The 13,787-nt window shown below is 38.3% G+C and overlaps 1 protein-coding gene across 7 annotated transcripts in view; it reads right to left on the minus strand.

Moving 5' to 3' along the window:
• Positions 1-4,730: 4,730 nt before the first annotated feature.
• The window catches only part of DENND4A (DENN domain containing 4A), a 106,452-nt gene continuing 97,395 nt past the window's right edge, over positions 4,731-13,787 (minus strand). For 4 of the 7 annotated variants that reach the window (XM_024567505.4, XM_024567502.3, XM_045201258.3 and 1 more), the window contains 10 exons: positions 12,318-12,412; positions 10,858-11,033; positions 10,618-10,764; positions 9,168-9,366; positions 8,411-8,665; positions 7,337-7,454; positions 7,191-7,217; positions 6,585-6,747; positions 6,368-6,432; positions 4,731-5,364 (listed from right to left, as the gene is read on the minus strand). In XM_024567505.4, the coding sequence (XP_024423273.2) occupies positions 5,228-5,364; positions 6,368-6,432; positions 6,585-6,747; positions 7,191-7,217; positions 7,337-7,454; positions 8,411-8,665; positions 9,168-9,366; positions 10,618-10,764; positions 10,858-11,033; positions 12,318-12,412 (1,382 nt within the window). In that variant the 3' untranslated portion in view covers positions 4,731-5,227. The remainder of the gene's footprint in view (positions 5,365-6,367; positions 6,433-6,584; positions 6,748-7,190; positions 7,218-7,336; positions 7,455-8,410; positions 8,666-9,167; positions 9,367-10,617; positions 10,765-10,857; positions 11,034-12,317; positions 12,413-13,787) is intronic. The other 3 variants (XM_024567506.3, XM_024567504.3, XM_024567503.3) reach the window with 1 other exon arrangement.

The following is a 13,787-nucleotide window of genomic DNA, read 5'->3' on the forward strand; positions in this document are numbered from 1 at the left end:
CACAGCTGTACTGGCTGTGTCCCTCCAGCCTATTCTCACCAACGACAGCTGTTTCTAGTGAGTGAGAAGGTAAAGAGTTCAAAGTCAGTAGACGCAAGTCTGGTTTATAAAATAAGACATCCAGTGTGGCTCAGTGGGTCGAGTACTGGCCTGTGAACCATAAGGGCCGCTGGTTCGATTCCCAGTTAGGGCACATGCCTGGGTTGTAGCCAGGTCCCCAGTTGTGGTGCAAGTGAGAGGCAACCACACATAGATGTCTCTCTCCCTACCCCTCGGTCTAAAAATAAATAAATAAAATCCTTAAAAAAAAAAATCCAGAGGGGCAATGCCACTTTTGTATGTTAACCTAGATAGTGTTATCTAGGTTAAGAAGATTGGTTTCTTGTGTGGCTTACAAGTGGCAATTACACATGTTAAGGCAGGTACAAAGGAGACATTCCCCAAATGCTCAGCACAGTGGCAACCTGGTGAGGAAAAAAGTGTTACCACTTCTAGGTAGCTAGTGTAAAGGAGGTTTGTTTTCAAAAATTGTGTGGTTATTTAAACATCTCATGTGGAATTCGAAGTGCTTGTATATTAAATACCGCTGCTTGCTGCTTTTACTAGCATCGAGCCAAGGGACACATTAGAAATGAAACAGTTCTGTGTCCCTGGTTTTGGAGCAAAGGAAGCTGCAGTGACTATAGATTATGATGGTAAATACAGCTTTACTTACAAACATGAGAGAGGATTCACTGAAGGCTAGAAGATAGGACGGATGTGATATGAAAAAAATTAAACATTTTGGTTTTGAAGGGCTGTGTTCAAAATACCCCATCCATTATCCATCTCTTAAGATGGGTTGGTTAATTTAATGACCTCACTACCCCAGGATTCACATTCTTTGGAAATGACTTTTATTCAATGTCAGTCGTGAGTCCCGCTGGTGTTTTATTTTACAAACATAGAGGAAGTCATCTATATCTTTAGGTCATTGGGTCGGAATGCTCAAGAGAAGACTGATGAAGAATATGGAATCATGTCCAAACCCCAGGTCACTGAGTCAGTTATCCTCAGTCCTGAGGCTGCCCCGTCTCTGTGTGCCATGGCCTAAGAATGGGAGAACAATCCTTATGGAAGGGAGATCCCAGTGCCAAGACTGGGAGCCAGCCTGGTTTCTGCAGCCAATTCCAGCTAGCCTGGGGGAATTCAGCTCCACCCTGATGGCCCCGTCCCGTGCTTGTCCCCAGAGTGATTGAGTGGGGAGTGACGGAGGTGGAAACCGTTCTGCAGTGATACAGCACTAGAGAGCCGCTTCATGATTAAAATAAACTCTAATGATCTAACAACCTTTTCCTGATCAGTGTGCTGAATTTCTGGCATTTCTCCTTGCCTAGAAAGAAGTTCTGATCACTTCACACTATGACAGAAAGGGCCAAGTACATGAAATGAAAGCTGAGTCTTGATGGACGAGTAGGAATTCAAGGGCGGGGGCACCGGGGGAAATTTCAGGGAGATGGAAAGCTTATGTAACTTCTAAAAGATCAATTTGTTATGCTTGGAAATTAAATTTTTCACGATACATTTACAGATCTAGAATTTATTAAAACTGCTGAGATAAAGTACCCTCTTAAAATGCCAAGATAATGGTGAGATGGTCCTCTCATTTGATACACAAAATGATCTGTACTCTAGCTCATCCGTCAGCCTAGGAGGGCGGAGCTGCCCACGTGGGTGTCTGAATTGGAAGACTGGCTGCATGGATGGCTTCTCCTTCATCCTCCCTGAGACGGCATTTTCTTCATGACCCTGGTAATACATTTGGGTCAAATTTCTAAAAATGTGGAACTGTTCCTAATGTAATGGGTTAATATTCTATAGTACCAGAAAAAAAGGCTGAATTCCAAACTTATGAAAACTGGTATATGTTTAAATGGTTACTGTACATTGTGAACATTATATTGCACTCTCATCTGAAAATGTTTCTATCAAGTTATAGGCTTGGCCTTTTATAACACTGTCTATATCCTAATTATTACCTGTTTAAAGATTCAGTACCCACGGCAGCCAGATTTGGAATTTAATATGTCGGGCAAAGCCTGGTAGATACAAATGAAGAACTGGGTGACCTCATGTGGCAAAGAATACTTTTTGTGGGCGGATCCCTTTTTTGTGGGCGGACCCTGCTGCAGATGGGACTAGTCGCTGTGAAAGGTGCAAAGAGAGAGCTCCTGGCCTGGCTGTTCATCCCTGGGGTGAGGGCTGCACTGACTTTATCAAAGGAGTCAGTCTTGTGTCTAAACAGAAAGGGCAGAGCATGCAAACTCCAGCACAAAGGTGGGCCAAGGGCAGCCTGCTCTTTCCCTTCCTGCTCTGAGATAAAGTGCCTAATAGCAGCTTTCATGTTCTAGTGGGAGAAATAAAAATAAAGGTGGGCTCTCACACATTCCCATACAAATGGGTATTTTCTTACCATATACTTACAAAGTATTTACAGTACAACATAACAGCCTTCCATATACAGCAGGCTACCATTTACTAGGCTCATTAGAATATCTTAGTAATTCCCGGCATAAAGTAAAATAAGTATTATCACCTAAAATGCCGACCCAACATTTTTAGGGGGCCATTTCTATACATACAAAAATGGAAAGTCATTAGAAAACCTTATAATAGGCTGGTTTTAGGGTTTAAAGCTAAAAAAAAGAAAGAAAAAAACAAAAACACCAAGATAATCAGAAAAGACAAATCAGAATGTGAGCTGGCTGCACAGTTCCCTGTCTGACAAAGTTGAATACTGAAATACGATACGAAATACAAATGTGTGACATTCAAAACACAATGAAGTGGTAACCAAGTTATCCCAGACACGGAATGATTTATTTCCAACTACTAGACACATAAACAAAACTAAGAATAAGAAAATAAGAGACAGATAACATAGTAAAGGGTATTTCTCTCCAACACAATTGGCCACAATTCTCCAAAATGTATGGTCAACAGAGAGACAATTAAAGGAAAGTATGTATAGAGTTATTTTAAAGGATGATCTATATTTTAATTTTGTTTTGAGCAGAGTTTACCACTTCCTATTCATGTTTTAGGGTTTTTAAAATACTAAATTTGTGCAAAAAATATTCCCTGGAGATTAAAAGTAGGGGAAGCAAAACCCAGCCAAAAGCAGAAACAAAACTGGCCGGGGGGAGGAGACACAAATTACATTCACTTTTCGAAATAAGTTTGGACCACAAATAATGGGCTTTACCTCATCTTTTTTGGTTAGATGTTTGAAATCAATAAACTGATTCATATTGTGTTAAAGATAAGGTAAACAACAGTGCAAGCTGTTCGTACAAGGGAAAGAAGCAAACAAGGACAAAAGCAGAATCGAACCCCAGAACCCTGTTTGGGGGATGCTTGTGGCCAACGCCGAAAGCCTCGCCTATCACGTGTTTCTCACTCGGACAACTTACAAGTGATTTAGAAAAACCTCAGACTCACTTGGACTGTGAAACTTTGATTTGAATACTGAAAGATAAAACTGGAGCGGTGTTTACAAAGGAGAGGCAGACACATGTGCATAGCACCAGAGTTTTCAAGTAAGCAAGTTCTGCCCCAAACTCACCAAACTAAAATTTTACATTTTTAAACTCTCCCCAGTATTTCCTAGAGTAAAAGCTGTGAAATGTTTCAGCTTGGTGATATTCACTTACCGTGTGAACTCAAAAGGTGGTTTTTCTGCAGCTGAACTGATGCTAAGTCTTAGGACACCATGACATCTGCAGGCCAAACGTCCTGGACACTACTGGCTTTACACACATAATTTGGGACCATCCATTTTTTTCTTTGCAATTGACTAGAGAATTCCTTCCTTAACGACACTGTGTGCAGACACCCACCCATCCACCCACCCACCCACTGAAGATCTATGAAATCTAACAGCCAAAGAATACTTTAGATCAGAATTACCCAAAGAAAGTGATATTAGAAATCATGGGACTAAAAATATTTTTTAGAGTCTATTTTAGAGTCTGCCCATGGTGCTTAAACATTCAGTTTATTGTCTGATTTTTGGATATTTCTGGACTTTAGATTCCATAAACTTCAGATTCCACGGCTTATTGAAAAAGCCAAGTTGCTCAATATGGGAAATTTTCTATGGCTTTACTTTTAGAGTTATTACTTTTCTACTTTTGAAAAAATTTTTTGAATATTTATATGTATATATAACATTAACAGAATACTCCAGGAGGTCATATTCCTGATAAATATAGTACAATTTGTATCATACTCAATATTTTAGATACTAAGGTTAAAATTTGGAAAAGCGTAAACTGACGTATTTCCAACATAAATATTTATGTAGAGTATTAAAATTTAAATGGATATTTGGCTTTGTAAGCTATTTTCCCTGTGTACTGTATGTATCTACCAGCAATAGAGAGCTTTTGGAATTGTGGTATGCCGAACCTGACTCTGCAGAAGCAGACTGGGACCCTCCCTGGCTCTCCTTCCACAGGCTCAGTGAGTCAGTCTCAGCAGCACACGCCTCTGCCACGACTCACTCTCTGCGGTCAGGCTTAGCAGTACTAACACGCACGTCTAGGACAGTGGACGCTAGCGCTGGCAGCTTCAAATCATTCTGCCAAGTAATAAAAAAAATAGAGAGATATACATATAGAGATCTGCAGCTGTACTAATTACTTCAAATAGCAGACAAGGAAAATAAGCACTTAATTGCTTGCTTTATAAGTTTAAGTTCATTTTAAGTTTGCTATATTAAGTTTAAAAATTAAAAAAATATCAACTTACTATAAACAATTTAAAATATGTATAATACAACTTCATGGTCAAAACATCGGACTAGTCTATGAAAACAGGAGATACTCTGACTCTACGTTAGTTCAAGTTCCATACATGAGTTTTCAGCTTGTCTCATCAAAGAGAAACCATAAAACGGTTGTTTCATTTTCTGGGGACTACTTTTGTTTAGGGATTTCCTCATCACAAAAATAACTGCTTGTTACAGGGAAAGTACAGAGAAAAAAGGAAATGGGAAACAAAGTGGCTCTCTCCCCACTTGTCACTATTCTCTTCTTAAAACATTCTGTACATGAGCTGTATGGACATTCCGAACCATTTACAAATGTATTTTCAAAAATTGAAGAAAAAAGCTTAGAGTCTGAAAGTGTTATTTTATGCAGTGACTGTACAATACATGTTGAAAGCGCGCGCACACACACACGTCTTAAAGGTAGGGTTCTCCGAAAGTTTTCCGGCACTCCATCACCCCGGTGCTCGGAGGTCTGTCGCAGTTGTGCGTGCTCTTGACTTGACTGGGTGTCAGGCGGTCGTATGCCATCTTGTATTCTTTATCAAATGCATCTGAAACATTCATTAAGAAATGAAGGCATAAAGAAATTCATATTTGATGTTGACAACAACCAGTTCTGCACCACTACAGAACTGCAAGGTTGAAGGCCGAGAAGGAGCCGGGCCGTCCCTGAGGACGGAAGGACCACGGCATTTCGGAGCCAGGGCGTGGGGAAGTCAGAGGTCACAGCGTTGTGGGGCCAGAGCACACAGACCGGTGGAGTTTAAAGCTTTGAGATGCCAACTTTTTAAAATGAGTTTTTCCCCAAATTTTAAAGTTGTGGTAAATATATATATATAACAAAATTTATCATCTTAACCATTTTAACTATATGGTTCAAAATACACATTTATAATGTGCACCCATTATGACCATCCATCTCTGTAACTCTCTTCATCTTGCAAAAAAACCTCTGAACCCATTAAACAGTAACTCCCCATTCCGCCCTTCTCCAGCCCCTGGCAACCGCCATTCCACTTCTGTCTCGGTGATTTTAACTACTCTAAGTGCCTCCTAAGTGGCAACACATTGTATTTGTCTTGTTGTGACTGGCTTATTTCACTTAACATAATGTCCTCAAGGTTCATGCATTATAGCATATGTCAAAATTTCCTTCCTTTTTAAGACTGAATAATATTCAGAATGTGTGTATATATCACCTTTTGTTTATTCCTTCACACTTCAGTGAGCGCTGGAGTTGTTTCCTCATTTTAGCTACTGTGAAAGATGCCGCTGTGAACGTGTGTGCACAAATACCTCTTTGAGACCCTGCTTTCAATTCTTTTGGGTATATACCCAGAGGTGGAATTGCTGGGTTTTATGGAAATTCTATTGTTAGCTTTTATTATTTATTATTTTTATTATTAACATTACCAAAATATCAAAGTATCTCATGTCAAAAAAGTTAATTCTTCTAAAATATTAACATAATTTAATATTAAAATAGTAAAGACTACCAAAATGAAAACCATACTATGATGTATAAATATAACATTATATATTATGCTGAATTACCTATATCAATGTTTTCTCTTCCCAGTGCCACAAGTGAGAGAAATAGTATTTCTCTATACAAACTCCTAGGAGGGGAAAGGAATGGAGAAGATATTACTATGCATGCTCTACAAAAACTTCTGTGCTAACACAAGCATGAGATATCCTGACAAATTACTACGCAAACAATATGAATATGCTCGGAGGAACAATATACTCATTTAAGATAATGACTTACCTTTGTCTTTTAAAATGAGGACATTTATTCAGTGTCTCTAAAATCTGACTCATTGGTCCATAGACATCATTCATTTTAATGCTTTTCACCATATTTTTCAATAGTTCCTGGTTAAATGAATTATCACCTTTTTGCAATAAATGGACCATTGGATACTTTTGGGCTGTGAAAGAACAAAAGAGCAGATGGAGGAAAATGGTCTTTGTGGAAAGGAGAATGTGACTAAGCAGCAACTGATGCTATCAAGGAAGTCACAAAGCACTAAAAATAAATTAAGGGCAACAGATAAAGGGACAGAAATCTAAGAATGTAGAAAGAAAAAAAAGGAAAAATATAAGACAAATCATGATAAAAAATAATAAAAAGGCCTAAAGCTTTTTGTGGTCTCAAAGACAAAAATGAAAAACACTGTTTTTCTTAATACAGCCCCTGGGGGAAGTTCTACATCAGCAGCTTGGGATGGAAACAAACAAACAAAAAGTAAAAAGAAGAAATGGGATAAGCAATGTGCTAAAAGCAGAGCTCTACAAAGCAGAACCCTCCAGCACGTACACAGCACTACTGAGAAAACAACCCTTGACTAAGAACATCAAACTGAACACTCACTCTCAAACAAAAGAGTACGATTTTGACCTGTAAGACAAAAAGTAGTACAGTAAAATAAAAGTCAGATATGCATTAGTTCAGGCTATACAAAATAAGCAGAGATTAATCTCCTATGAACACAGCCAGAGTTCGATGACAGCACTTACTGTGGGCGTTCCAGAGGATGTACAAGGGTTGTCCCGGATCCTGATGTAATTTCATATTGTCCCATAACATCTGTATTAGAACATATTTACTATCTTCAGACATACGGTGGCGGGGAATCTGCGTTGAAGAACAAACAAGCATTCATTAATGATCCTTACACAATGTTTTGTAAATATAAAGATCCTTGTAAATAATTTTTAGGATGTATGTGTGCAGGACAAAAAGAGAACAGAAAATGGCTTGTTTGTATGCATTTCACATGGGGCTGAGTTGAGAATCTAATGATCTCTAAAGTGATCTCTGCTCTAAAGCAGATCTTGCAAAGTACTGAGATCAGCGAGAAAGGGTAGCTGGAGGGCTAATCTCCACCAGCTCACAGCAGAGGCTCCCACCAAAGATAAATCCAGCAGCCCCATTCCACATCAGTCCAAGACCTGAGCCCAGATGACTGACTGACCTAACCTTTGGTCACTCATTCACAATGTACTGAAAAGCCAAAGCATATGCACAATCACAAACGTCAAGTACAAGAAAGGAGAAGACAAAGTTTCTGAACTTAGAGACTTTGCAATTCACTAGTGGTGATAGCATGTGAAAAAGTAAAAACGCTTTTCTAGAACAACATATCAAAAATACAAATGAACATATAACATGCTGATGACCTAAATGTTACGCAAAGATTCAGAGAAAAGGAACGAAGAGAATGGCAGCACATGATTGCAATATGAATTAGGGACATTCTCTGAAAGAAGTGCTAGGCTTGTTTTTGAAGGAGATATGAGATACAAGTGGGGCCAACTCACAGACTATTCTCATGAGAGTCATTTACAGTTTATTCTTGAGGCTATAACAAAAATGCAAGGCCACTTCATATAAATTCCACAAGACTAAAAAATAGAACTTAGGCTGTAAGAAGAAAAATTATTTGTAAATACATTAGAACAATCTTATTACTCCAATGATTAAGACGGTTATTAAAAAGAGCATAAGCATTACTTTTTTGTCATTAGAAATATGCAGACATCACAATGGTGACAACAGCATTGCCCTTTAGTTAACTTTTACTCTCATACCTTTGAATACTTGTTACAATGCTCAGAAGAAAGAATCAATCCAGGTAAGTTACTGGGTAAGTCAAGACGTCTAAAATACCACACCAGGTTCCAAAAAACAATTGGATGGTGGTCCACAAAGTCCGCCACTGTTATTGCATGATCGCCTTCATTTTCCAATAGGCTTTCAAGCTCCTTCCACACCACTAAAGGACTGAGATATGGGACAGTGATAGGATCTGGACTCGGGAGGTGCCATTCTAATCCTAAAGAATCCTGTTGAGTAAATAAAAACCATAAATGATAAACAAGATTGATGATACTAAGTCATTAAAAAAAAGTCCTGTCTGCCCTGGCTGGTGTGGCTCAGTGCATTGAGTGCAGGCCTGCGAACCAAAGGGTCGCCGGTTCAATTCCCAGTCAGGGCACATGCCTGGGTTTCAGGTCAGGTCCACGGTAGGGGGAGCAGGAGAGGCAACCACACATTGATGTTTCTCTCCCTCTCTTTCTCCTTCCCTATCCCTCTCTGTAAACATAAATAAATAACATCTTAAAAAAAAATTCCTGTCAATGTGTTCCATGTAAGTGGAAAGGTACTATAATTGTATCATGGGATAAGAGACCCTTCTTGACAATAATAAAATTAAAGCTAATAAGGCTATTTAAGACAAGGTGAACAAAATCATGTAAATTATCAAATTTTAAAAATAATTTACAAATTTACAAATTTTTAAAATTTGTAAAATATCCAAATTTTTAAAAACACCGAAATACATACTGCAGTTCCATGCAAAGTAGTTGGCAGACTGCCAGTAGGAATGAGCTTCTGCCCTCCAGCGTCGTCCTTATCCAACGGACCGTAAGTACTGACACTCCTGGCCATTGGGAATATCGGACATTTTGATACGGCTGTTTTTGATCTATCAGCAGGGATCTGAATACTTCGGGCACATGTGTTTTCCAGTAGTTTAGATTTGCTTGGGCATTGAAAAAAGAAAAAAGCATATCATTGTCTAGATTTACTTTATTTCATCTAGAAAGACCATATTCTTCTCTTCAGCATCAGAGCCCAACATAACAAAATAAATCCAAGGAACTCAGGCTTCAGCTGGGAAAAATGATATATTTTTAAGTAGTCTAGTCATGTTAAATTCCTTTTTATTCAGTGAACTTTAAGTATTCAAGAGTCATTCAATTATTCAAACCATTTAGTGGACAACTGTGACATGGCGGGAACCACAGCAGGCCCGGAGGACACAAAGCAGAGAAAACAGGCATCTGTTCCTTCAGCAAGCGGGCAGCGGAGTCCCACCTATGCGCAAACTAGTGGCGGTCAAAGGAAGGGCCACAGCAGTCTTGTGATGAAAGACACAGATTTGCAATTTTGCCGCCTCAGCATTTAGGATCAAACAGGTCACGCAGACCGCCCGTGCTACGCGGGCATTTTCTTCTGCACATGCAGTCAGCAAAATGGCTTCATCTGCTCAGCTATATTTTGACACTTCTCCAAAATGAAGTTGATTTATGCAGTTGTTTTAAGCATAGATTTACTTATATTAGGCTTACGGTATAAATTTAGTTTAATTGTATAGTTTATCAGCTCCAAATGTTTTTTTAGATTATTAAATATTTCTAAGTAGAAAATTAAATACTCTACAATAGTAGTACTAACTTAATTCCTGAAGAGATAGAGACAAGAGAGTGGTGTTCATTCTAAACTTCAAGTGTTCTACAAAATTTTTACCTTTAAAATACTAGTAAACGTTATTATATATGAACTATACAGCTTGCCCCCTGGGCATTCATAGAGCATGAACTATAACTGTTTAAAGTTATAGACTATAACTGTTTAAAGGGGTGTCCTACCCGTGGCCTGCGGGCTGCATGCTGCCCACAATGCCAGTGAATGAGGCCCAACACAAATCGTAAATTTACTTAAAACATGATGAGATTTTTTTGTGATTACAAAAAAATAGAGGTCACAAATGTATTTAATGTGTGGTTCAAGACAACTCTTCTTCTTCCAGTGTGGCCCAGAGACGCCAAAAGGTTGGCACCCCTGGAAACACAGGCTATTAGATAATTTTAATATTGTTATACTTGGAAGAATTTAAGAGTATGAATCTACTATTAAATTTAAACCTTAAAATGGTCAGCTAATTTTTGTCATTATCAAGAATATGTATAATATAAATTGTTAAAATATGGTTCCACATAACCATACTCACCTATTTAAACCCAAATCCCCTTGAACAGAGACAACAGATGTGTCAAGACCAGAGGCTGATGTTGAGATACAAGACTGCCTTGTCTGGCTTGAAAAGGAGGATGGAAAATGCATATTTTCTGTAGATGGACTTGACTTCAAAAAGTATCTGTAATGTGAATTAAAGGAACTTATTGAAAAAAGAGAGATTCTAGGAAACATGACCCTTAAACATGAAGAAAAAAAAAGAATAAATCATTACCTTCCAGGTCGTCTTAAATCTCTTATTTCAATATTCAAAAAGGGCAAGAAAAGATTGCCACAAAACGGACATGTAGTATTAAGATTTGAATCATCCGCCGTCCAGCCAGCCATGATTTCCTCGTCGTGGACAAGACAGTCACAAGTTTTACACCGCGAACAACTCGAGATGAGAACCTGCGGGAGGAACAGCACTGCATAAAGTAAGCCGGTTGGGGCATATTATAAATGAAAAACCAGTGTAACTCATCCACCTACTGGTGAAATAAAACTCGGAAGGATTCAGAAGTTACAAACAAAACATAATTAGAATCAGTACATTATATAATATACTCATCGTTAACTATTTCAGCTAAGTCTATTCCAAAATTTTTGCCTTAAAAGGAAGCTTGCATTTAACTGAGCATTTTTACTGTTTAATTACCACAACAGCCATGGTTTATAATTTGTTAATACCGAAAATAAGCATTAATTTGTTAATACTGAAAATAAATATTTGTAATTGCATACATATTACAGATCCGTACTACTCAAAATGTGGTCACCAAATGAGTGTTGGTCCACAGACTCTTACCGGTTTGTGACACGTAAAGAAATCGAGATGACTTAGAAACCTTTAAAGTAACTTTCATTGCTGTAACGTGTAAGTGTGTGATCCATATATTTTTCAAGAGTATCAATCATGGCAGATGGGAAATTTAAAAAAACAACAGAAAAACCCCTGGTCTGTCACTATAGACAATTTAAGAAGTATTGCTGTAGATCAACATAACCAGTGTTTACATTAATAAAATATAGAAATTCCTGAAGTCATCAGAAACTTTGTAAATTGCAACATCAGTTCCCATCATTTACTTTTCAGCTGCGTACAAATTTATTTTCCAATTTTATGCAAATTAGTGTGAAATAGCAGGAACACTCCCAAATGTATTTGAAAGCAATTTTTACCCAAAAATTAGGAAAAAAATTTAAGGGTGAAAGAATAACTTGCTCACTGTAAGAAAATGAGGCACGGCACCCCCAGCAGATCCCTACATGGGCTGATGCAAAGGATGGAAACATGACGGACAAAGCTGACACAAAGCCATAGCTGCTCCCTGCACCCTCGCCAAACAGGCGTGTTTGCGCAGCCACGTTGGTGGTACGTGTTTAAGGTGTAAAATAAGAACACAAAGAGAACATACAGATAGCAAGGGATAAATACAAATGTTGAAAATGAAAATGGTTTTCTGTGTTGATAAATCTCAAGGGAAGCACGGAATTTTTCCAAATAGAGGTAAAGTAGTATGTCTTCAATAATCTGAAATACTAGATATTCTGAGTTTACTCAGGTGCAACATACATTCTCAAGTTTTCAGATGTTACATATTTATCATTTTATTACTCTAGGACCATCAATTCTTAAGGCACGTAAATTTCGTAAAGTAGTACATAAAAATGCTCTTTTGGTTAAGATTGTACCTCCATCGCATAGTTCTGGAAGATATTTGTATTACTTGTGTTGCAGGAAGAGGCCACCTCCGATTTCCCAGGTAAGGCAAACTTTGACAGGGATCCTATTAAAAAACAAAGAGTAAAACCATTAAAATTAATGGGAAAGGAAAAGAATCTTTCACTTTCTTAAATTCTCTGCTAAAATGTTAACTGTTCTAGTCAAAATACTCAAGGTAATTTAAGAAAAAAACAAACAAACAACGAAAAAGTGTTTTTCGCTGTGTGCATTTTTGAGCACAAACCTACGGAAATGAGCTCCGACGTGCGTGCGCAGCGCTCTCTCACTGAGCACCTGCTGTGTGCAGACTAGCTGTAGCAGTCACTGTTTTGTCGTTTGTTTTCCATGTGTAAAATACAAGAAAATGTTTGGTTCTAAGGTCTAGAAGGTATAAAATAGCTTATTTCAAATCAGGAAAGGATCTTTTAGGACCTAGTAATCTTGTTCTTAAACACTAGGAGTTTCCCAATATACTCTTAAGAGCAACGGGATATTGGTATTAAAGCAACAGCAACAAAAAGTAAGGGGATTTCTATGGTCAAATCAATTGTTGACAGTGACTGTATCTTGTTAGTAAAACTGGAGGTTATCTATGCCTTCTCTACACATTTTTTCCTAGTAGTTACTAAATGCTATGAATTAGCACTGGTATTTTAGTAGATACGAAGGTAAAAAAAAATTAATGCTGTAAATGACCAGTTCACAAGAAATAGATAGGATAGGAAAACAAGTTAAATACCACCATGAGGATGCAATCAACATAATCCAGACTAATGACCTGACTGATTCAGCAAATAAACGACAAGGGTGGGAGGGGGTGGGAGAGGAAAGGAGCTCCGAAGCTATCACTGGCCCTAGGCCCTGCCACACAGACAGAGAGAGGCAGAGAGAGAGAGAGCTGAGGCCTCACATCATCCTTTAGAGCTTAGGGTGCGTGGGAACTGCAGTTCTAAAACTAGTTCACAGTGGCTTTCAATACCTCTATTCGCCTGGACTAATTCAGTCATTTGTGTGGGCACCTTTGTATCTCATTAATCGTCAGCAAAAAATAAATATTCTATTTTAACAAATATGAATCCGATTGTGAGCTAAGGTATTTTAAAAAGAATTCCCACCTGAGGATATGTTATTGATTTGAGAGAGAGAGAGAGAGAGAGAGAGAGAGAGAGAGAGAGAGAGCGAGCAGCACTGGTGTGAGAGAGGAACATCAACAGGCTGCCTCCGCTATCTGCCTTGACTTGGGGATGAAACCCACACCTAGGTAGGTGTCCTGACCAGAAATGGAGCATGATGCTCCAACCTGCCCATCTGGCCAGGGCATGAGCTATGTGTGCGTTACTTGCTTAGCACACCAAATTATTCTTGTATGGTAAAAAAAGAAAAAGAAAAAGAAAAAGAAAAAGAAAAAAAAAGGGGGGGAGGAGAGCTAATCACCTGAC

This window comes from Desmodus rotundus, chromosome 7 (genome assembly GCF_022682495.2).
Source record: "Desmodus rotundus isolate HL8 chromosome 7, HLdesRot8A.1, whole genome shotgun sequence".
In the NCBI taxonomy this organism is placed as follows: domain Eukaryota; kingdom Metazoa; phylum Chordata; class Mammalia; order Chiroptera; family Phyllostomidae; genus Desmodus; species Desmodus rotundus.